General features: G+C 40.2%; 1 protein-coding gene across 2 annotated transcripts in view; it reads left to right on the top strand.

Annotated features, from left to right (window-relative positions):
• Window positions 1–26,316, top strand: part of LOC116944842 (von Willebrand factor C domain-containing protein 2-like) — a 34,517-nt gene extending 8,201 nt beyond the window's left edge. For both annotated transcript variants that reach the window (XM_032958657.2, XM_032958650.2), the window contains exon 3: window positions 23,225–26,316. In XM_032958657.2, coding sequence (XP_032814548.1) covers window positions 23,225–23,275 — 51 coding nt within the window. In that variant the 3' untranslated portion in view covers window positions 23,276–26,316. The remainder of the gene's footprint in view (window positions 1–23,224) is intronic.
• Window positions 26,317–26,526: the final 210 nt, after the last annotated feature.

The raw sequence follows: 26,526 nt of genomic DNA, 5'->3' as shown, positions 1-26,526 counted from the left end.
GTAAAGCTCTGACTGTTACATTCGGACATTGAACTATTAATTAATGTAGTTGTATTGTGTCCCATATATATGTTTTACAACTATATTTAGGTCTTTTTAATCAATGCTAGGAAAATTGTTCGCTCTCAGAATGCCGTGGAGCTGATGGTTGTGTCAAAAACAATACTTTTCTTTTTTTTACGTAGCGAGACATATTTGTGAAGGATATGTATTGTCTGCTTAATCAACTATAACTTGAATTCTCCACAATGATCTAATTCCTATTCTTAGTTTTTTCGGTAAAGTCACGTTGAAGAGAAACAACAAAATAATAATATATATAAAACAATAAAAAATTATCACGACGTTTCGACCATAACTGGTCTTCAACGTGACTTTACCGAAAAAAACTAAGAATATGAATTACTGCAGTCACGAAAGCTTTAAATCAAAATTTATATAATTACTAGTTTTGTTATGATTGTAAATAAGCATTCTTTCCAAAGCAGTTCAAAATAAATACATTGATATAATGCAATTAAAATAATATGATATATTTGCATTGACGTTTAAGCTGACAGAAGTAGCTTTAAAGCTATTATTCGTTAATATACCTTTAAACCAAGTTAAATAAAAGTTATATTCATAGTAAATCAACTCTAGATACATACACGTGCTTAAAACAGACCAACGTGATCGCACCACACACAACATCACACCACATACAGAATATAGAATGCACAAAACACCGCAAACACAGCACAGAATGCATTCAAAAAATACTATTCAACTATTTTTTTTATTTTGCCAGGTAAGGCCCAATGAGTTATATATATTTTTCAGAAGCGACATGGCCGCAAATGATAGACCGATGAAGTGGCTTATCATGTGGAAATATATCACAGCCAAATATTCTAAACGCATGTTTCTAAATGTGGAGGAAAAAATCGGAGGACTCGGAGAAAATTTCACGCGACCACGGGAAGAAGATGCAAACTCCAGATATACAGGCATTCAAGGTCGTGATCGAACCAACAAACTATTTTATACCAGGAGAGGGAGTCAACATCTCGCCACTGTGACGCCCCCAGAATTCACTCACAGAAAAACCGAACAGACTATACAGAGAAGCAGAATATATAGTGCAAATCACACTGGATAAATACACAATGAAAGGCACTGATGTATGTCCTCCATCTCCCAAACCCCATTCTCTGCACAGACATGATTAATGCAGCAAGGCTAACATTAATGTTTCCTGCTGAATTCCTCCTGGGCCAATTTAGTTAATCGAGACCCCTACATGAGCCCGGTGGGTCTCTAAACCCCTATCAGTTTACAACAGCAACAACAATTGTCTCTGAGATGGGTGTGAAGTGCGTGTGTTTACCAAAGGTTAAACAAACAGCATCGAGCTCTGATTATCAAAATTAAGAAGACAAGTGAGAGCAGGTTGGAGTGCTTGTGGAACATTGAACATGGATAATGAAAAGTAACACTAGTGTTTCCGAAGGAAGAGCGTTTTCAGTCAGTGCACATTGTCTGCTATGACGTGGATTGGAAATGGAAACTGGCAAGAATAATGGAAGAGAAGTTGAACAGTGTGCAAAGGAGCATGGGAAGAAAGGATGACCACCATGGTAACGGAGCGATGAGGTCAGCCCATGTGCATGATTCAGTTGTATCGTTGCATCATGAGACTGATAAATGATTGCGACTTGGGGAGATCTTCATCCAGCAGTATACAAAAAGCATGACTAATGGTGATAGTTCTTGGCTAAATTATATTCACTTTTACCTCAATATGTAGCCCAATGTTTGAATGTTACAATATATGATGTCCTGTAAGAGTATTTTGCAATGATGAGCATTGTGGCTTCAAATGTTATATTGCCAAACTTAACGGTCTACAGTTTAGGGGGTGAATATGGGCCATACTAATTATTATTTCAATAATAATAATTCACGAATTGGCTTTGATATAACACTTAGGCTACCTGGGGCCAACTCCTAAACAATTTTAAGCCTCTGCCTTGCATATGCATTGTTAGGGGCTACTATGATTTCACACCTCTGTAAAGTTTAATGGATTCTGTGACCTTGGGGATTTAACTCCCAGAAATTTGGCTGACTGAGCATTCACCTTCATTGAATTGTTATGTGAAATGTTATCTCTTTTGACCTCATTATATATCTGCCAATGCACCATGCCTAAATAAATGCACAAAAATCGGAATTTTTATATATTTAATGACTGCAACCTTCTCAACAAAAAACATAGCCATCTGCTTCAGGCGTGTATTTTGACAAATTGAGTCAGTCTTGAAAAAGCGTTCATACCACTGTGCATTGTATTTAGTTGTCCTCTACATTTTCAATACTATGGGTTTAACTGAAAAAAAATAACCAAAAGACACATTTCCCATTGGGCATATAGAAGTGTGCATTAACACATGTCTCCAATCTGTACATCAGAAGAATAACTCATCATAACGTAGTAATATTGCAGGCTGGAAAACCGTGAGTTTCAAACAAGACGCAGAAATGTGTAAAAAAAACACAGCCATTGTGAATATGCAATAACCATCAGCATGTGATGTGCATTGTGGTCCTCTTGTCTTAGACAACAATAACAATAACTTTGCTGCTGCTATGGGTTGGGCACATTTGCTCAACTTTATTTTAATGGTGATCTCAGACACGTACGTATGTTTGTATGTATGTTGATTTTTTTTTGGCACTGTACGTAGCCAACCAATGCGAATCGGACTACAATGCACTTTCGGAAATGCTGTGTGCACTTTACACATTTGTGTGTCTTGTTTAAAACTAATAGCACATTTTGTTGCCTGTGCACAGCAACGTTTCTTGTGCTACAATTTAAACTGAGGTACGTGACACAGGCACTGCCACATAAGCTCATCTGGTGACACGTGCTGCCAAAATTAATTTCTTTGTAACGTGCCTGCCCAACTGCAGAAAAGGAGTAAATATGAGACAATGCAAGTACGAAACACGCTTTAGACGGATGTGAGCCATGATAAAGGTTTTTTGTTTGTTAGCTCACGTAAATATGAATGTGTCGTTAAACCCGCCACCACCCGACACAGCCAATTAGTAAGGTTTGTCACGTAAACAAAACGTACCAATTAGTTAGTATTTCAGCAAACCGGTGTGTTAGAGGGTAAACCCACAACATTTACAATTCGAGTACGACGTTTCGCTGGTGATCACAACAACCAGCTTCATCAGGTGACAGCCAGAATTGTGAAGAAATCTTCCTGTTTTGGTCTTAAATAGGGGAATACAGGTGATGTCATCCCTGTGGGTCTATCAGATGCGAAGGCCAGAGGAGGGGGGGGGTCATGTCGTCATGTAAATTACAGTGGATCAAATTAATCTGAGAATATGCCATACCTATTATTGGTTGGCATGGCAAATGTTAATTTTTCAGCAACAATAGCGAAAAACATCGATCATGAGGCACTCACATGTCGCAGCATTTTTTTCCCAACAACAACAAAATTCAACACGGCCCGTCATTCACACTGCCGTAAAATGGGTGAACGTGTTTGGTGTTTTTTGTTTTTTTTTTATGCTTTTGCACCACTGCCAACGCTGATCACAAAAATAAGTAGTTTTTTTGTAGTTCACTACGCATATACAAACATATGTCTTTAAATGTGATCTTGCACTCGATTCTTTGACAGTAAAATCAATGTAGGTTAGCCAAGGTGAAGTGTGTCTTTTTGTTACTGATTTGTATGGCCCAACACTCTTTAGCACCAATCCTGTGTCAATGTCTTTAAAACCACTTCACCTTATTTATATATAATATCTACGGTCAAGCCTTTCACATGTTTGTGCTAATTAACTTCTCGTGGCAACTTCGTGAAGGTTTTTTTTCTACGTAACATGATACAATATAAGTACTAATAATATGCAGCACATTATCAGTCGACTGCTGAATAATGATCATTTACATTTGTAAGGCGCATTTTATCCAGAGATCCTAATGCGCCCTCTCCATGCCTTTCTGTCATGGGGATTGTTTGACCATACTTCACCACGCTGGTAAGTTCGGGGTTGGTGACGGGACTGGGAGGGAAAGTTCCGGTTCAGATATCATCAGCCATGGATGGGAATTGAATTCGGGTTGCCAGGTTCAAAGTGCAATGGGCTTCATCCGATGTGAAATTATTTAGTGAAATATTGTGCGCACACAAGTCATGGAGGTGTGAGAAGGAATAATTTATTTTGCTACGTCTATCAGTTTTTTATGTTATAGTGTGAGCTATTACTATACCAAAGGTCAAGCAAAAAACAATCTTAATATGTACTGGGTATATACAAGAAATGGAATTTAAACACAAAGTAATGCAGCCCATGAGCTGAGTGCGTGCACCAAATAGAGGAGTCCTTGGATACCTTTGAGTTGAGCAATGTGCTCATTCAAGCGTGAGAAAGCAGATTGTTTAGTTTGCAGTGATGCAAGGTGTCGTGGCTTTTAGCAGTCAAAACAAACATTTAACTGCTTCCTATTGCCAAATGTGCCATTTTCCAGATCATATCCCACAGACATGCTGGTAGATTCATATATTTGGCATTTCCATGCTACAGCATCCAAAATGTTTTGCACAACTCTCTCTCTCTGGCAATTAGATACAAAACATACAGTTACAGATAGTGGCATCTCGTCACTGTAAGTGCTGTGGATGCTAAGAGAACTCAGAATATGATTTGAACTGGCTGATAATAACTACTGTCTCATAGCACTGCTTGGAAATATGTTATGTGTCAGTGTCAAGATTATATTTTCTGAAAGGTGTCATTGATCATTCACATCACTCTAAAAGGGCATTACATATTTATTCAGTTATAAGAAGTGACCTGGCCACAAGTGATAACCCAATGAAGTGGCTTGTCATGTGGAAATCTATAGCAGTCAAATACTCGAAACGTATGTTTCTAAATGTGGAAGGAAAACACAGAGGACCTGGAAAAAATTTCCACACGACCACGGGGAGAGACATGCAAACTCCAAATATACAGACGTTCGGGTCAGGATCGAACCCACCACCTCCTGTATACCAGACGAGGTAGTTCACATCTCGTCACCATGGTGCCCCATGTTACTTCATGTTATGGTCGATGGACAATCGATAGCAACAAGGAGGGGGGTATTTTGGATCTTCAGAAGTTTATTCTGCCACTCCTAGGAGCCTTGGTGAGTTAATTTAGCTTCTCTGCTGGAGCTTTTGGCATTTACAGTGAATCTTTAAAATGCAAGACGTGGTCTTGTCTGACTTACGCAACTTGCGGTGACCCACAGTTCTTAATTACACAGGTTGTGAAGCTTTTGCTTTGTTCGCTTACGCTAATTACTATTAACAGTGCCGTGGTATTGTCCCAGTGCTCACGTCTTAGCGCGTGGATGCTCTGGCTTTGTGCTTGACACGTAGTGAGGTGACGTCTGATTTGTACGGTTGGCTACATGTGGTGCAAAAGAAGTTTGGTTCGCAACAGCAAGTGGACATTACTGAATGTGTTGTGTTAGACATGGATGAATCTTAAGTGGATGCACAAGTTACACGTAGACACCACTTCCTATCTGCCTCATTTAAAGCATTGTTCGCACTCTTATACCGTGCCTCTTTTAAATAAACTATGTAATTATTAATGAACTTCTATGATGAAATAATTTCCATGTCGGACACCATCACCTTTAATGTCACAAAGCCATGTAAAAACAGCTAAGTTCGAGATTTTATGAGCAGTAATGTCCCATTCCCCTTGTGAACCAATAATTATAAACCTGAAGGCCTTCTCAAGACATACAAAATGAGCTGTATGACTACACCTGGCATATACCGAGCTGATGGACTTTCCTGTCTCATAAATACCTTGTTTAGGTTATTTTTTTATTATTATTCACAAACGTAAGTAATGTGTCGTATACATTCTTTGGGTCTTTCGGTAAAGCCACGTAGATAGGAAAAATAACAAAATCAAAATCACGACGTTTCGATCGCAACACAAGCAATCGTCTTCAGGTGAAAAAGAGGGAAATCTGCTGAGGCAGGCTGTTTATAAAGGTTTAGAGTTGGGCAGGGCAGCTAATGTTGATGTAGGAGCGAGTAGGAGAGAGAAATTTACTTGTTAATGTAAATGTAAATTCAGCGAGGGTCAAGCTCGGCTAGGGCCCGGACGATGCAGTGACAACATTAACATTAGCATTAGCTGCCCCTCCCATCTCTAAGCTTTGATAAACAGCCTGCCTCAGCAGATTTCGCTCTTTTTCACCTGAAGACGATTGCTTGTGTTGCGATCAAAACGTCGTGATTTTGATTTTTTTTTCTATCTACGTGGCTTTACCGAAAGACCCAAAGAATATGAATTCCTGCAGTCACGAAAGCTTTCAGTCAATATTTAATGTGTCATATACATTGAAACTTAGTAAATGCTGACATTTTAGACATTTCTATTACATAGTTCAGACAAGTTTTATTTACCTTTCTCGTTAACATCGATATTATATTTAGTATCGTGCATTTATTTTTCTAGCTTTACATTTTAAATTATGTTTGGCTAATGCAGTAATGAATATAATCTCAAAATCTGCTTTGCAGTGCGAGCCTTGTGGCTGGTATGTACAGTCCTCTTGTCAAATAACCCCGGCATCATGCAGGTCTTGGGGCTTTATTTTAACATACATCACCATGCTGGTAAGGGCTTCTTCGTGATGTTGAGGACCATAGAAGTGCAGTACACTGATGATGGATTGTGTTGTACTTTGCTCTGCAGCCCACAACACCTATGGTATCTGTTTTATTTATGGGGATCGCCAATACAATACTATCCAGGCTGCGGCCTGCTTGCCTTTCAACATATAATGAGATTGAGCACGTTCGTGGGGATTTTGACATCGGTATTTGACACTATATATGGCTTTCTATAAGCACACGTTAAAACCGTAAAATACAGTAACACACTTATTTTGTATAAATGTTACGTTTCTGAAAACCATACGGAATGAACCAATACCATAGTGCAGTCGATGGTGCAGGTTTTGTCTTTACTGTATATTCCCATATCAAACTGATTCATTTTGAGGAAAATAGTGCGACTTTATACAGCATAACTCCAATAACAAGAAAATAACTTGTATTCAGCATGGTGGCCCCTTTGAAGCTCACAGCATTGAGAAGGAAGTTAGTGCTGCACTGAAGTCGGCTAAAGGTTACATGGCTGATTGACAGAAGCCAAGGTTCTCGGCCTTCTGAGTTAGCAGTCGCCCGAGTTTGCAGTCGTGCAGACAACCCAGCAAGTTAGCAGTCACCCACGAGAAAAGGGCCCAGCCAAGGATCTGCTTGTTGATCATAAGCTAATTATTTTTACAATTTTTTTTTACTTTCTACAAGTCACAAAATACTTTTCACGCATTTTCATATGCCTGGTCTCAATATGTATCCTCACAGTATATTTACTACACTACCTCACTGTTTGAGGATTATGGGCCAGGCACAGCCTACAGTAGCACTCAAATTCGTAATTGACAACTCCTAGTTTAATACGTAGGCTTTTGCAACCAGTATCATCAATAATGCAGGGTTTTTCGGGGGTTAGATAGCGCAAATACTGTATGCAGTATTTGTAAAGAAAAGGTTACTGAATAGTAACTATATTGCACTGACTTCAAATGAAGTGCATGAACTTTAATGTCAAAACCAGCAAAGGTGGTTTATATGACAGTGTAATATCATACTGTTTGGTTCTTTCGGTAAAGTCACGTAGGTAGAAAAATAATAGATCACTACGTTTCGATCGCAACACAAGCAATTGTCATCAGGTGGGACAACCACAGCAAGAAAAAAACTGCTGAAGTAGGCGAGAGATCTGCTGCGGCACGAGGTTACATAGTAGGCCTCGGCAGTAGGGGGGAGAGAGAAGGGGGGGAGGAGGCAGGGCAGAAAGTGGACCCCGCAGCAGCACCCGGGCCACTGGAGTAGAGATCGGAGAGAGACGCACAGAGAGAGAGAAAGACACACAGAGAGTCCGAAATAACAGCTGACATAGGCAGGTAGGATGGAAACATCACAGTCAGTTAAGACTTACCTGGTTAATAACGCCCCTCCAATGATTGCTCAGTTTGTACCCATCTTCTTAGTTGAAGTTGTGTCTGTGTTTATATATCTGGATGGCTTCATGAACAAATCTCTGATAATAGCCGGTGGGTTTGCAGAGTACCTTCATCTTCGAAAAGTCAATTTCGTGTGAGCGCACTGCATTAAAGTAATGATTAGCAACGGCAGAGGTATTGGTCCTACCGTGTTTCAGATCTGCCTTGTGTTGACGAATGCGGTCCGAGACATGTCGTTTCATTTCCCCAATGTAACTGCTGCCGCAGCCACAACTCAGTTTGTAGACACCAGGGTATTGCATATCAGGAATCACATCCTTCATAGATGGGATCAAATCACGGAGTTTGTGTACTGTGTTGAAACGAACCTGGATCTTATGTTTGTTTAAGATTTTGGAAATATTTTTGGTAACCCCTGCTATGTATGGCAAAGTGATGGTATTGGTTGGATCCTCAGATGGCTGTCTCCCCATGGCTGGGGAAACAGCTTTGCTGATTGTACAGTCAGAATATCCATTCATCCTGAGGGCTTGGTGTATGTGCTCCAGCTCACTGGCTAGGTGATGCTGGTCGGAGATGCAACGGCCCTATGGTGTAGTGTTTTGATGAGGGAATTATTCTGGACTGGATGGTGGTGGGAGTCAGGCTTTAGATAGGCATCCGTGTGGGTGACTTTCCTGTAGACCGAATGTCCCAACGAGCCATCAGGTCTCTTCTCGATCAAAACATCCAGGAATGGTAGCTTGCCATCCTTTTCCACTTCCATGGTGAATTTGATAGTCGGGTGTATGGAATTGATGTGGTTGAGAAATGGGTTTAGTGCTGGCCGGCTATGTGGCCAGATGACGAACGTGTCATCTTCGTATCCCTTCCACATAGAAGGATGTAGGGTGGATGTCTGGATGGCATCTGTCTCAAATTTATCCATGAAAACATTCGCTACCACTGGCGATAAGGGAGAACCCATTGGGATACCCTCATTTTGTTTGTAGAATGTACCATTCCAGGTGAAGTAAGTGTTGGTAAGGCAGTGTCTTACCAAAGTTGGTACATCTGGATTCAGTCCCTGTTGGACCAAGTCTTCAATGATTGCAATGGTGTCAGGGACAGGTACCTTAGTGAACAGGGAGACTACATCGAAACTGACAAGTAAATCATCTGGAGACAGTGAAATATCCTTGATTAGAGAAACCAAGTGAGCTGAGTTAAGTACAGCTGAGGTGGTCTTGCCCGTGAAAGGGAGTAGGGTCTCAGACAGAAATCAGGCCAGTTTGTAGGTGGGTGAGTTAATGCTGGAGACGATAGGATGGAGCGGGGTAACTTATATGTGGATCTTTGGAAGGCCATAAAATCTGGGTGGTCTAACAACCAAAGGTTTTAGAGAGCGCTGCTTGTTCGAATCGATAGAGAAGTCGAATTAGTGATGATATTTTTGTTTTTTGTAGCTAAGCGGTTGTTGGGATTTCTGTTGATTTTGGTATAACTGCCATCATTGAGAAGGTCCTGAATTTTGTTGTTGTAAGTGGTTTATCCATGATGACAATGGCATTGCCCTTGTCGGCTGAGAGGATGACTATGTCATCTCTGTTTTTTAATTGAGAGAGTTCAAAACGCTCATCCTTGCTGATGTTGCTAATGGGTTTTTTCACGTTTTTGAGGATAGCAGCGATTTCAGATCTAGCAACGTCTGCCAGGATGTGTCCCAAGCCTTTGAGGGCTACGTCGACCTGGGCAATTACATCATCCACTGGGATATGTTTAGGGGTGACTGCAAAATTCAACCCTTAAGCTAGTACCGATTTTATGCTGTCGGAAATTGGGATGCTACTATGATTGATGACAATCTTGTTAACATGTTACTATGATTGATGACAATCTTGTTAACATCTAACTTTTTAGCGTGTGGCTCTGGCTTCTTTTTTGACAGGAGGTAGAATTTAGCAATCTAGTTAACTTTACATTTGGTTGACATTGAAGTAGCTGAAGAGACTGTCATGTTATCTACATGGTCCCAATAAGATGTGGACATTTTATCTGTTAATTCTAAGTGTGATTGTAAAATAATCTTATCTAAATTATCAAGTTCAAATCGGAGCAATCTTATTCTCTCTGAGATTAGAGCTAGGCTGGCCCTAAACAAGATCCGTTTAGAGTTGGAAGAAGTGACAGCAGCAGATGTGAGTGTAAAGGCGATTGGTATTACCTTGGTGTCGCGGCATCTCTTCAGAAAGGTGAGAGACTCGATCAGGTGAGCCTTCTTGTCTCAGTCTTTTAAAAGATCTAATAGTTGTGTGGAAACCCTCCCTGTCGAGGCAGTTCAATCTTGATTTGAAGCTTTCGTGACTGCAGGAATCCATACTCTTGGATTCTTTCGGTAAGGTAGAAAAATTATAGATTACGATATTTCGATCACAACACAAGCAATCGTTTGCTTGTGTTGCGATCGACACGTCGTGATCGATTATTTTTCAACCTACATGACTTTACCGAAAGAACCAAAGGGTATGGATTCCTGCAGTCACGAACGCTTCAAATCAAGAGTGCAATATCATATTGTAGACCCAACTGAGCATAGAAAAATCACAATGTGCACATAATCTGTTCTGTTACCGAACGATTATAGGAAATGTTCTGGACCTAGTCCTGTCTATTTCACTGTTTACAGGCAAATAAAAATGTGATACATACATTCGCTTTTTACCAGCAGGTTTTAATAAAGATCAAAGCAAATAATAATTAAAGCTGTTGATACAGATATTTACATTTATGATATTTTCCATCAGCTCTGTTTGTTCAAAGCCATTTGGTCCAAGACATATTTCTTTGAAGGCAGAGTCCTGATTGTGCACAACCTAGCGTGGCTCCCAATTTTTTAAATGGTAAGATACTCCGAGATCCTAGACAATTCCATAGAGATCTCACAGATAACATTACTTTTCTCACTCCTTGCCAGCAACTATAGTTGTTGCCTTTTATTTGGGTATTCGCTATTACAAAGTTACGAGGTAATTGAGAACTTTCTCAGTTTACATTAAAAGTGCATGACAGGAGAAGGCTTCCAACATGAACAATGCAATCACTCAAGAAGGGGATGGGTTCTCCAACAAAGAACACCGCTACACAGAATGTTGAAAGTGAAAGGATACTTGTCAATAAAAAAATACAATTTCCTCCCCAAGCTTGCGCACTGCTGGGAGTGTTTGGCAGAAGAAGAAAACACTTTCAGAAGTGTAATTGGATAAAGGGAAAAATAATAATAACAAAACAGGCCCTCCTGCATGAATGACCATTACCGTGCACCTCGCTGCTTTACTATACAGTTGTGAATCAACCCGATCAATAGCGGGAAGTAGGAGCCATCGGCAGTATTACATGTGGTGAAAATTAGTTCCCAATCTTTATTTATCATGTTTTGGAAAGAACAGTGGTTTGGTCTTGCAGTTCAAAACCAGAAACAAGTCCAATCAATGTATCTGCACTGGCATGGAGGCCACCTATGCAATACAGTGCAACCATATCACAAGGGTTCTTTGATAGATCTTTCAAGGTACAACAAAACGTGTTCACACCTTCCCACTCGACCGACCTCCTGGTGTGATGAAAATAGCACTACAAGACGCCTCTGCAGTGGGAAATGTCGGCCAGATGTATGAAGAGTGATGAGGCCCCAGCAAAATCCCAGCAAAGCCAGTATGTGGTATGGAAGCCATACCACGAAGGTTTATTTAAACCAAAATCAACCATGCATGCTGTCCTGTACATATACATAAAAATCAGAGCCACATTCATTCATGGCTAAATGTGAGCCGTAATGTACAATGTGAACGCCTTCATTACCTCCTGATAGCTCAAGACTACATCTTGAGGTATGGTTTCTTTTACATACTTTATATATCCAGACTGCTTTGTAAAATGAAAAGGAACATTCATTCACTTTGCAATTTGAAAGCTACAGGAGGCTCAATATTGTGCTGCAGAATGATCAGAGTAGTTAAGCTTGTGGCTGAAATTAGACACATTTTAGTTTTATGAATTTCAGAGATGAAACATGTTTACACGAATATCACTACAGCGCACGGCAAGTGAAGAAAGGCAGTGAACGACATTTAAAAGCTCTTTTAAATGGCATATTTGATTATATTTATATTTCATTTTAATAGCTAAAAAAATTCCAGTCACTGTTTTTCAGTTCCTGCGTGAGGTTGCATTGCTCACATTGTGGTTGTAGATATTGTTTACCAGCATGACAGGAAAGACACATAATTAAATTTTGCGTTGTAATTTGCTAAAAATAGCGTCTCTAATGCTGATGCCACTAGAAATCTAATTTGTATGAATCTGTAAAAGTGGCCTCAAAGCCAGTTTACTGAAACTGAGTTTTGAGCCATTGATCGTGAAGGAGCAGTTGTGTTGTGCCATAGCTAAATTAATCTAATATGATCTAATTTTATATAATGGTAGTTACAAGGCTCTGAGTTTAATGTAGAGGCTATTTGCATGAATGCAAGCTTCATTGAGTCTCAAAGTTGCTCTTTCAGAAGAGTTCTGCACAGCAAATGTTTCACCAATCCCACAAATGATTGCTAGGCATGTGCGAAAAATCTGGTGCTATTGTACATGAGAATAATAAAACATAATTTGCATAAAATATACAGTATTAGAATAAGGCCTATTTCATACAATAATTACACACACATACTTGGTGATAGTGCATGCCGATAATTTGACTATTCTTAAATGTGTTAGTACATTTATCTAAAATGTTGTAGAATTTCTAAATGTATTCCTTGACTCCATTGTATTACTTGAACGTTGTGTTAATAAAATATAAGGTAATTCTGTTTAAAGACTATAATACCTCTGCTCTTATTTAGGTGAAAAATCAAGCTAATTTATCACTGCAATATCGCTTTATTACTCTACTGTGTATTTAAGGTTCATTATAGAGTTTTACAGTCTCAGCAAACAATATTAGTTATACATTGTACTGTTTGTTGTCATGTTTTTAGCTTTACATTTTGTGTTTACTAATTTGCATATTTATTTGATTTGAATTGATAACATTATGATTGAGCAACATAATCAATACAAATGTAGATGACAGAATACGTTTTAATCTATAAATTTATCATAGAAAATATAGTTATGAGTGTAACCCATCTGAGTAGTCAACCATGCTATATCAGAAGTCACGCAGTCTGCTTGTCAAAATATAATTCCTGCAGTCTTACATGTATTTGGTTAGTTTAACACGTAGGCTTTCGAGACCAATATTATTCATAATAAACGTTTTTGGATTAGATCGCGTTTTTTTATAAATGTGTCGTAACCCTCCACAACCCGGCACGGCCAATCAGCAAAAAAGTGTCACGTTGACAAAAGCCAAATAGTTTACTTCTTTAGCCCACCGGTGTGTTGAAGAGTGAATCCACAACATTTACAATTTTTGAGTACGACGTTTCGCTGGTAATTACATCCAGCATCATCGGGCAATTTGCCAGAATGGTGAAGCCCTCACTTGCTCCCGGTCTTAAATAGAGCAGCAGGGTGACGTCATCATTTAACTCATGTATTTGGTTATTTAAATCCACGCCTATGTTTTCACAATGGTTTTACACTCATCGCATTATTCTTCATGTCATTGTAATGGGAACCTATTATCAGTCAATGTGCTTTTCTTGCGTGAATATGCCATGCTGTACAATGCACACAATTGACATTTAATTAAAGACTACTATTATTACATTGATAATTTTTCACAGATTTACATGACTCTGGTTTATGTGCATTCATGAGCTCCCGATATCTTGAAATGTACACCTAGATCATAACTGCAACTTAATGCTAAGATATTACGCTTGGAAGCTGAAATGTTTAACCCCATCTTTAAAACAGAAGTATATGTCTGAAACAATCTGACATGGTAGGTTAAGCAAGAAAAGGCTTGTGTGCTTCTTAAAATAAATTGTTTAAATATCTATGTTTTGGTCTTTTTACCCTTTTATCTGGCAACAAAGCTGACACCTTTTTTAGAAGGAATCATGTTTGCATGGACCACAATACCTGCGGTCGGAATGCAAACAAAAAACATAACTCTGATAATGTATTCACTGTCCTTGAAATTGATTGGTCCACAACCGAGACAGCTTTCCTTAGAGCCTAGTCTCACATGGTGTTGGACCAGATGACGCCAAAAGGTGCATAACTCAAAGACAATGCACCATCAGAGTATGAGAGCTCAGGGTAAGCATTTACACCATTGGAACCTCCTTTTCCAGTAGCAAAATATGATAATTGTTTTTTTTACCCTTTTATCTAGCAACAAAACTGACACCTGTTGTGTGCATATAGCCATATATTGTAACTGTATGAATCGGCTTAACACGTAGGTTATTATGTATGAATCGGTTTTATTTGTGGGGGTATTAAGGTACAGTGGTTAGTGGTACTGTATCTGAATCTGGCCTGGACCTTCCATAGATCAACTAAACAAAATATTGAATACCTGTTGTACCGTATTGCATGAACATCAATGGCCAGGATATAAAGATGATATTCATGATGTTGGCTGAACTATGTCCTCCTCTGTCTCGCCAGCCTTAATAGGTGCTCTCTGATAGCATTTAGCCCAGCATTATTTTTAAATGGATGTATTTTTCTATATAAGGGATGTTGGACAAAACTGAATCTATGGCAATCAATTAATATTCCTCTGGGTTCAGGGTAGGTGGTCTCTTTTTGAACCTCAATGCTGCAATGCGCTGCTGGAACATTATCAATCACAATGATATCTTCTGGCAAATCTATGTCTTTTGGTACACACAGAGGGTATGCACTTGTGCAACCATAAATGTATAAATACACAATCATCTTGGTAGTTATAGCTTTAAAGTACTAATTAGCATTATTTTTTCCGAAAAATCCCTTTCTGAATTTAATAGTAATCCTCTGTTGCACATCACATCTTTATTTCTCATTTATACTAAAGGATAAGTTCAAGTGTAAATTCCTACCCACACGTGCTCCATCTGCACTAAAGTAAAATATCAGTCTTTCCACAAAGGCCACATTTCCCCCAGTCTTGCTTAAAGGGCATTAGAGAGATTACATAAAGACATGCCCTTTATTCAGACCACTTTTCCAAGTACCATACATTGCATAAATCACAGGTAAAGTATTTCCTTTCTAAAGTAGGCTTGGTGAACTTTACCAAGATTGTAGCACTTAAAGCGCTGGACTTCTGCTGTACATACATACACATGTTTATGAAACGGATTTCGGGCGAGGTAAGCATAGCTCAACTTCATGGTTTATTCGCAGATAATGTGCAAACACATAGAGACCATACTTATAGAGGCTTCACTCCAGAATAAGCCAAAGATCTCTCTCGGGCCCCTTATACTTCATGTACCCCCTTTCCAGCAGGTTATCCTCTCTTCCTCCTTTCCCCTTTTCCAGCGGTTATCAGCCGTACATTGTTAATGTTGCACACTCGAAATGAAGTTGTGTAAACCCTCTGGCTATTGGGGCTTCTCTTCAGGGACAAACAGCATCACTTCATCTTCCTCCAGCTGTCCCAAATGAGCACAACTTCGAACCATTGTGGCTTGAGCTGGTGGTAGCACCACATTCTGATTGCCTGTCTTGACTGCCCCACCATCACTGTCCCGGTTGACAGAAGACAACAGGTGTTTGTGGACGTTTATGTCTCTCGGAATGATGGAGAAAGCCGCACCCACAACCCCCACTTTAATGGGGTCCGCAATTGGCTCTCCTCCTTCCACCAGCCTATTGATGACCTCCTCGATGACATTGAAACCAATAATGGGATCTTCTGCAACCCTAGGGTCACTGGATACCAGCATTGGAATGAGAAAGCACTAACTGGTCCCCATATTGCTGTTCAATCTGAATGGCACCTCTATCCAGCCTGTGAATGGTATTTATGTTTGGTTAACTGCCATTCCAGTAATTGTACCAGTCCCCAAGAGCTCTTCAACTGGTCTCACTCTTGAGTTAGGTAGATGCTAATTTCGCCATTCTTCATTTATAACACTAGCTTGAGCTCCTGTGTCCCAAAGGGCAGAGGTTGATACGTGGTACAGTAAACACTTCACCATGCATTTTTTCCCCAATTAACTTTAACAGTCTGTTGTTGCAATAAGACTTGATAAAGCTAACTTTGCCAATATTTGGGTTCCTCCACTCTGGTGTCTTTTAACATTATGTTTCCTTCTGGAATGTGTTGATTGCTCTGCAGAGTACCTTGTCCTCTTGCCAGTGTTGTTTTTGGCAGGTATTCGAGCAGTACTGTACTGCGGGACAACCCTGGCACTTCTGCAATCTTACAACATCATTCTCTTCACATAAACAGTACTGGCACCCTTGGGACCCTGGCGTGTAGATTACTGCTGGTCCTCCTGCAGCAACCCTTGCCAATTTCCCTGCTGCTAACGAGAGGCTCGACATCCATGGGCCAGGTGTCCCGGCTGGCCACATTTGAAACAACGGTTACATGTACCACCTGTTCCAGCCTCTTGGCACATCCTACAGCCTCTTGGTCGCATTGCTCTGTCTTGGGCTGGTTGCTTCCATTGTCCTCGCTTTATGTCTGGGGTGACATCATCCTGTCACCTCCTCCTGATCTCTGAAACTTCAGCCCTTAACTCGCTTTCCATTTTTTCAATCCCATCTCGAAATGGCCTTTCAGTTGCTGATGTATTGTTGCATTTTCTGTTTTGGTCCTAGCATTTCCGTGTTTGGAGGTTGTATTGGTAATGTAACCACCTTAAATGGTCCCATGTGAGTCCTGCTGACAGCCTTCCCTATTACCCTTCAAATCAGCTTGCAGTTCATTCATCCTAGTAATTTTGGGAGCCAATTTCTGTTTGAGCATGTTTTGTCTCTCAAGTTCCAAGTTGGCTGCTTCATTTACTTTTTCAATCAGCATCTCATCAGTGACAGTGATGTCATCCAGATGGGGCTTTATTTAGAATTTTATAGGGTCACTGAGCAATCCTGTGCCAATCGATCTCAGGAATATCCTGCATACCAAATCTGTATTGTACTGATCATCAGCTCCTTTTTCTTTAAATGCAAATAATAGTCTGTCTTTTAATTCGATAGCTTGGAACAAAATGGTTTGTGCAGTTTTTCTTGGCTCCTGAGAGATGTTCATCAACTTCTGATAGAGATCAGATGTGCTTTCTTCTCTATAGTGTCCCTTCAAAATGGTTTTTAACTTGGTAATAGTCAAATCAGTTTTGTCCCTCAAAAATTTAGACCAGGACTGATTGCTCTGACTACTGCCTCAATGATGTCAGACTTAGCATAGCCCGTACAGGTTCTTCTGTCGATCTCGTGCATCAGATTGGTGTAAGTTAACTTGTCTTTCTGCCCTCTTTCACCAATCTGCCCGCAGATCCTGAATTATCTCCATATTGTGACTTCCGGCACATTTCCTAGTCTGGCCATTCATACGGGATCCAGTGCTGCTGTGGTTTTTGTTCCACCTTCACTTGAGGTTTCCTTTTCCTCAAGGGTTTTTTCTGGATTTTTCTTGTGACTCTTGTATTTCACAATCCATATCTTTAGATAGTTATGATGGTGGCAGTGTTTGACCTGTTCCCTTACTGTCTTTGTCTTTCTGCTGTATTATTTCAATGAAAGACAGCAGGTTTTGAACATATGTACAAGCCTCATCATTTTCTTCTTGGTCTTCAATTTCATCGAGTACTCTTTCTGCCATACGAATCAAAGCCCGTCTGCTTTTATCTTCTCCAGTCTCATCATAATGGAAATACTTCAAATATCTGCATGTTTCCATAAGCTGGGCTCTCTGCAGCTGATTCAAAGCAGTACTGGCCTTGTCCTGCAGCTGTTCCAGTGCCATGATGTGAAGACCGTTAAGATCCTTGCACGACTGTCTTTACATGTGCTACCTGTACAATTGCTTGGTCCGTCTCGTTGGAAGAGTTGATTCCTGTCAGTGAACTCTGGGAAACTCTCCTGCCAGGCTCTCCAAAATATGTTGCACACTCCAAATGAAGGACGTGGGCAGGTCCTCCAAATCGAAGGCAAACACATTTATTGCAGTAAATCTGTAAAATGCACGTGTGTCACACAGCAATCCTCAACCGAGTCATCATTAACCACGTGACTGGTGTACAAGTCCGGATCATCAATAACCCTGCCAGCCACCCACATACCAAACTCAGTTATTGCATGCTGGTGTACACACGTGCATTGATGTACTGCACAGCACATAATGACTTTCACAAAGCCACACTTTACTCCCTTGCTGCACGAGGAAATCATTAAAAGACTGGTCCATTCCTAATGTGCCACATGAATTATTAAAATCTTCCCGCCTCTTCCCTTTGCACCAATCTGATTTGAATGCTCCAATGCCGTTCAATCAAGTCGGTTGTCAGTGGCTCTGCTGCTTTTTAAACTTGGCTTGCCTGTGAAGTCGTTTAAGACTTCTGGCAAACTACCCCACACACATAGAGTGTAATCATGGTGTGCATTCATCAAAAGCAGAAGGCAAACCGGCAGTCTCAGCGGTGCCACCTGAGGGCACTGAGCTTTTGACCCACTCGGCCACTTTCTGCCTGGAGTTTTATTCACGAGGAACGTTTCACGTTCATAGTAAAGTTTTTTTTGGGTTAGATTGCGTAAATATAAATGTGCCGTTAAACCCACCACCACCCGACACAGCCAATTAGTAAGGTGTGTCACGTCAACAGTCGTTACTAGTGTAGTGACGTGTACGGAGTCACTGTAGTGTAGCGCCAGTACTGAGAGAAGAGTGGTACTGTACTGTATATGTGGAGCCTCTCTCTAGCACTGGAAGGGCTCCCTAGGGGTCATAGTTCTGGTAACAGTGAGAGAGAGGTCGAGTGAGGACATGATAGCGCAGGTGAACCCGAGAGGGCACGTGACCAGACGAGGTGGCAAGGGGGGCCCCAAAAGGGGGTGAGAGGGACACGTGAGGTGGCACCAGAGTCCCCGAGAAGGATCTGGAAAGGGGCGTGGCCACGCCGCGGCCCGTAAAGGCCGAGTTCCAAGAGCTATCTCGGCTGTCTCTGGGAATGGAATCCGCCGGCTATGCCTTCGGTCTTCGCGCACGACTTCGTGGACCGGGCAGCGTGTTAGCTGACCTCGTCCGATTTTTTTGTTACCCTGTTGTGTTAGCCAATACACGTGTTGCCTTCAAGATCGAGTGTGCGCCTCTGTGGAACCCACTACACTAGTACAACACGGGTGTGTTGGAGAGCAAAGCCACAATATTTACAATCTGAGTATGACGTTTCACCAGTAATTGCAACTAGCTTCATCAAGAAATCTCCCTGTTTCGTTCCTTAAATAGAGGGATATATGTGATGACGTCACTTGTGAAACTAAAAAATATTTGTTTCACGTTGCATTGCTGCATGCAACATTTTTGAACTACAGTAACTCTAAAAGAAGAACTCTGCATGTGAGACAGCTGCAGCCTTGCTTGAGTGTTTTTTTCTTCTGTACCATGTTAATCAGCTGGTCGGCAGATAACCTGAGATATAGAGTGAGCAAGCATTTTCAGTACAATATACTCAACTGGAGATCAAAATGAACTTTCCTACATGTTAGGTAATTTATATTTCTACCCAGAAATGTTCTCGTTAACTAATACTGAGCAATCCCCCTATCCCTGGTCTTCCCTTAGTATGCTGGTTATTTTTCCCTCCCCTACCCCCCTACCATATCAAATCTTCACTCTTCCCCCTACGTTGGGTCCCCACTTGTTTGGGGCAACGGGCCCTATTTCACCCCTGCTATGAATGTTCTCGAGACACTGATCGGAAATTTCCACGTGTTTTTTTGTCCCTTTCCTATTGAACATTGACGGGTTGTACCAGGCCCGCGTTTTATTATCGAAATAAAAAACACATTATATATGAAAAATATATAACACTGAGCAAGATTTTGAACAACATCTCTTGATTGCTTTCAATGTACCCCCAGTCTTGTTCAGACATGCCATATACAAGTAGGCTGTCTGTCTTTGCCCAGATATTCAGAACCTCTACTCAATGACTGTATCACTTCAATAGCATGTTATAATTTGTTACACTCACCATAGAAATATGCTTGATGGACATCACCTTCCATTTAAAGCTCACTCACCTCCGATTAGCATCCTTTTATTCACGTAAAGTATTGTACCACTGCCAAACTTTCAATTTCACAATCACCTCTGAATGAATAAAAAAATTCAAACTCGTCAACAACACCGCTTTATAAGAAAATATATATATAATCGGCAATGTTTCAGGAAATGGCCCTTCTTTGTAGCACCTTTCAATGAACGGCTCAACAGAACGTATAATGCCACTGCTGTCGAACACCTTTGGTCATTTCATCCAGGGTTCAGAACATCACGATGTTAAAACATGGCTCCCTTTCCTCTATTCATCTTCCCCAAACGCCTCACCCTTTTAAATCATCCCCCTTTCCACCTCATTATTTCCTCCACCCCCTCAATTACAAATAATTCAATGAGCACTACTTTAATTTAAGATGTACAGCTTATGGGCTACATTTGCCCGTACCCAATTCCCCTGCCCTTGGACAACCGTGATTCGTCCTCGACACCCCAATGAGAGGCACCACATTAACCACAACACTGGCAGGCAAGCAATGTAAGCAGCATAAAAGAACTCGTAGAGGCACACGCAATTAAAATAGCCCGCTGATAACTCTTCAAGCAGTGGCAGCCCTTTTGGTAAGCAAAGGCAAGCATTGTGGATAAAATTCCCTAATTTTATCTATTTAACAAAAAAATGCTATCTTGCCAAGTAAGGGCCACTGAGCTAGATAGCTCTTTTTCAGAAGCGATCTGACCACAAATTATAGCTCAACGGAGCGGCTTGTCACGTGGAAATGTAAAGCAGCCAAATACTCTAAACGCATGTTTCTAAATGTGGAGGAAAGAACCGGAGGGCCTGGAGAAAAATCGGCACGACCACGGGGATAACACAAACTCCAAATATACAGCAGGTGTAAGGGTCGGGATCAACCCCATGCCCTGCATACTAGGCGAGGTAATTAACATCTCCCCATCTTATTTTTTGGCTTGGTCAATCTCAAGGCCTGATGCATATTGCAGACTGCTTATAAGGACTTCGTGAGTCCACAGTTCCTATTTGGGCATGCCTGATGTAATTCACTCGCTTGTGCGATAGCCCCCGATGGGCATACCTACTGCTTCCAATTGAAGCTTCAGAGGGAGCGTTATGCTCACCACCATAGATGCTTTGGAATGTAAAAAAATAAACGTACGCTCAAAATTGTAATAAATATTGCACTGTGCATTCGAGGCCGTTTTGTTTGCAAAAATATACGTCAACAATAGCATTTGAGAACTGATCTATGTACTGTTTACATCACAACACCTTGCACAAAAAAGTACATGATCTGCAGTAACTAAATTTACGTCCTTATTTGATTTATTGTTTTTCTCACATGTTACACAATGCGCACACCATTTGCTGATATTCCACACATGAGAAGAAACCCAGGATATATACATATTTTTTTCAGATCATGTTGTATAAAATAAACGACTTTAAATACGATACTATGTTAAATTAAATTTCAAATTAACAGCATTTCTGCCTTTTTGTTTATAAAGGGATAAAAAAAGCCCTGAATTTTCAGTGCTCAAGTGTTTTCATGACAATCTTCTTTAAAAAAAACAATCAATGGGCTTTGGCAGCTTTTACTGATTTTTAAATACTGCATAATGAATGGTCAATAAACCCTTTCGGAAAGCAAAGGCCAACATTAGATGTGTGAAAATAATTAGGATTTTAATCACTTATGTAAAATTCAGATAATGGCTGCCTAACTATGGCAGATATTGAATTGTTGTCAGTAAATATGACATATCCATAATGTTTTGTTGTGAATAAATGTGCACATGCTGTGTGCATACATTCACCACCTTCATTTCATGACAATAGTCTTCCGATCAAGATTATGTTCAAGTTTTGTGAACATTCCTTTTCAACAGAACATTGTAGACAAATTGTTTTCGGAGGCAATTGTGCTAACACTATACCACTTACCCACTGGTATTTCTTGCCTTTCCATAGTATTAACATTTGCCATATTTAATATAAAACACTGAAAATATCGTACACTATAAGTAAATACGATTCATTTGAAAGAAAAAAAAACTATAGACAGAACATTTGCCACATGCTTGGAAATAAACGGCAGTTCTTAGCCATGCAGAGAGGGTTGTGCGTTTTTTTCATCTCATTTCATTCAGACAACTATCATCTGTAAAAGTAGTCCCAAGCCTACCCTCCACCTCCTGTATTTGAGAAAACTCCTTCCTACTGGCGATACAACAGCCCAACGTTCCACCACAGCTTTCATTTTCGACTGGATTGTCATACACATGTGGTTGTTTGTGCTGACATGTATGTGCGTATGTGTGCTTGTTTGCACATTAAATGTAATAATAATACATAAGCACGCATCGTTGTGTGGAAGCACCCACCCGTGTGTTCCCATCTGTAGTTTTTGTGTTCATGCCTACACATATCCAGCTACACATACACGCATATGCCTTATGCACACTTGCTTGCATAGACCAGCTATGTGGTCGATCATAACAGGGTCTAGGAATTTCTCATATGACGCGGGGCTATCTGTCGTCACACAGATGCACTGATTTTTCCCAAATACATCTGCTTGAGAGAGCCATAGCAGGGCTTTAAACTCTGCTGATCATCCCTAATTACTTTGCTATATTGCAGAACCATTATAAAGCACTCATATTACTCTGGTGCTGGAACATTTCAATCAAACAAACCTGTAAGATTAGTGAAGGCGACATCTTTAGTGGGGCTGCTGTGCACGAATGCACCGTGGTTGAAATTTCAAGGTAGCGTGGCTTATTCCCACAACCCCGCGAGATTCATATATCATTCATGGGCACTTGTGTGCGTTTGACAGCTTTTGTTTGGAAATGCGCACACAACCTAACCGCGCTTCGTGTTCGCCTGTGCTGCTCCCATCATTACGTCCGCCCGTCCCTTTCCAAAAATGCAGGCGCGAACTGCTACGCGGACACGCGCGTCATCCCTGCCGGACACGAAGTGAGGATCGACACGTGCACGGTGTGCTCGTGCCCACTGCCCGGCAACAGCGGCTATGCGGACCGGCAGGCCGTGTGCATCAAGCAAGACTGCCAAGGCAGCTAGCCCTGCCGAGCGGCGCCGTCGCAGAAAACCTGACGCGGCCCGCAAGCAGCATCCAGCACCTCCCAAGGGGGCAGTCGAGTGTCCATCAGACCTGGAATGGCAGTGTAAAGAATGTATGTAAAAAAGACTATGATAATACTAATAGTATCCTATGTTAAAAAAGTCTAAAAAAATCGAGCATTTCAAAGAATATTTATATGAAATGTTGTTAATTGCTATCCCAGTAATAAAATAAAACACTTCAAATTATACATGTGATTAGTAGCTAACTGTTAATAAGTTACGCAAAATAAATGATATTATTTTTCGTCGTACTTTGTATATATGTAGGGTTGGACAATTATTTATAATTAAGGGTATGCCACAGTTTTGCATTGTAGTTCATCCAAGGGGCAGTGCCCATGAGTGGTGGATGGAATACAACAATTGCTGAGACCGTTTGATGGTGGGGTTATGGCAAGAGAAATATGGCAGGAGAGATGTGGGTAGCTGCGCGAGGGTGGATAGCCAATCAGGCCAACCGTTTTCTCTATTACATCGTTGCCTCATCACTTTTGAAATGTGCCTGCATTAATTTGTCATAACAGTGCAGCAATCCAGACCTGTCCGTTATAATCAAAACAGTGAATGTAATCTGCATCATTCGTCTAACCTTTACACAGTATGAGTACTCTGCTTTTCCAGTTTCCTTGACTGGTGAGGAAATTAATAACCTGTGGCGACTTAGCTGGCGTGGAATTTTAGTTTCGTATTTGGTTTGCAACGCATTCCACTCATGTGCAAAAGTGTGTGCATGCAGTCTGTGCTCGGGTTAAAAAGGCTAAAGATTCGATAATGTTAGTAAAACCCATTTAAAATTACCTAATTTAAATACATATAGTTGATTGGCATAGCACATTTTAAACGGTCAATGTATCCGAAAAGTCTTTATATCCCATTTCTCAATCTGTACTATTATTCTTGGCTCTCCACCAATGTCCGAATATGGACCACATAATATGCATGGCTTTTGGACATAATTTAAACTGTGGCTTTAGAACTCCCTTGTTTTTACTTGTGTTTAATTTCAGATAAAAAGGTCAGCAATGTGACTTACCATATTAGACAATAAATATGTAATTTATATATGTAACTTCCAATGCATAGCTGAAAAAAAACAGTTCTCTTCAAACATTCATGTATAGTATATCTATGAAAACTCCTCTTATTTACGACTATTTTAACCGCGACTCCTATTATCCATGGGAGCTGTAGGGTCTGCATCAGCTCCTATTATCCGTATCCCAAACCTTACAAGTATCCACCATCATCCGCAATTTGTCCCATCAGTCAATGTGGAATGGTAAAATAACTCCAATAACTTGAGACCAATGCAAAATGTATTGTATAAAAAACATGCTGCGGGTGGCACACACTTTAATCAACTGCCACATACAGGCGACATGCATAGACATCTGGATCTGGCTTCAGGCCTGGCAAATCTAGGGGTATCTGCAGATTATCCATGGATAATATCCCGGCCCTAATTCCCAGCCTTGGTTGCCGGAATGAATCGTAAAATTATCCTCACATGTTTTGCAGATTATTGGAATTGAATGGCAAATTATTTCAATTACCTGCGATTTTACTCACATTTTTTTCCTGTGGATGAGTGGGGTAAAAGTTGCACCCGATCTTGGAGAGAGAGTGGATGGTTAGTTGGGCATTGTTTGCATATTGTTTTGCTATAAAATCAATTGCATTGTACTTCTACAGTCCAACATCAATGCGTTTCGCCTTCTCCGACGCGAAATGACCAGTGTAGTAAAGTTTGGTCAAATAACACACAGGAAGGATGCTCTCATCCAGCAGTAGATTGAAAATGGGCTGTGTATGTACATACACATATACACCATATATAAGCTACATTTGTCTCTGTCTTACAATTGTCTGCTTGGAATTACACAAAATATTAAGTGGAGCACTTTAATGAATTTAGAGCATATGTATGTCTAATATTACAAACCAGCTATATACAGTATAATGTTATTATAGTACAGCTGTCGTATGTTTGAATACTATTTTAATAACTTTTGTTGAAGCACAAATGGATGCATTCAAACAATAAAGTTAATCCTTGACTGACCCTAAATGGTTAAAGTTGGCCAACCTACTTCTGCTTTCTGTAAAAAAGAGTTCATTCATTTTCTAAAAGCTTACAATCCTAGGTAACTGGATGATTATTTTCAGGAAACAGAAGAGCGGGACTGATATATCTAATTTGGGTGCATTAGGATCTACAGGAAAATGTTCTGATAGTTAACCGTTCAAAAGAAGATGAGTAAAAGACACAGCAATTATTATAATCTATAGGGATTCATGAAAATAAATTATTAACATCTTCACTAAACAATACAATTTGGATTTATGTAGCCTCTAAATACAACCACATTTCAAGACACCCAGAAATTGGACAAACCACTTAAGTATTTACATTTACCAACAATTGTACAATCCGAACTCATGGATTTTAAAGTAATTACCTTATATTATGGGAAAATTATGTCAATAGAACACGAAGTAATGTGAAAGTTCCAATAAGGCAAGGTATTTGTGTTAGATTCAGCTATTTATGTGCCCAGCAATAGCTAGGTGACCTCATTTGGCCGATGTCACGATTGTGCACGCACTGATTGTCACTTATATTGGTGTGTGACAGCAACGGTTGTTGTTGAACGAATATAATTCCGTTTTGCAGTCTGGTAATTGTGTTTGTGTGTTAACGTTCATTACAAATAATGACAAAGAAATATGCTGCCGGTTCTGAAAAATAAGTGGCTGTAATAGTTGTTTCTTGCTCTTTATACAGTATTTTTATTATCTGTAACTCTGTAAACACAACCAGTTCCATCGTTCCAGTTGTAAATTTAAAAACAATATAAAATATTTGATGTCTGCAAACTGTTCATGTGTCGCGTAAATGTGTTCTTGGCTTCAGAAACTGTATGCTAAACTCAATTTCTGAAAATATCTTCTTACATTTTGTTACCATTTTTTTTTTATTGCCCAAGTGTAATTTACATGTAAACTACTCAAACCAGGTAAAGCCCGCTGAGCTGTTTGCTCTTTGTTCAGGAGCGATCTCCTGCATACAAGGCGTGGGAGAAAACA

This window comes from Petromyzon marinus, chromosome 2, assembly GCF_048934315.1.
Source record: "Petromyzon marinus isolate PM22_M1 ecotype Great Lakes invasive population chromosome 2, UKy_Petmar_22M1.pri1.0, whole genome shotgun sequence".
In the NCBI taxonomy this organism is placed as follows: domain Eukaryota; kingdom Metazoa; phylum Chordata; class Hyperoartia; order Petromyzontiformes; family Petromyzontidae; genus Petromyzon; species Petromyzon marinus.
Note: the sequence above shows the minus strand (reverse complement) of the source record. Positions and strands in the feature narration are given on the sequence as shown.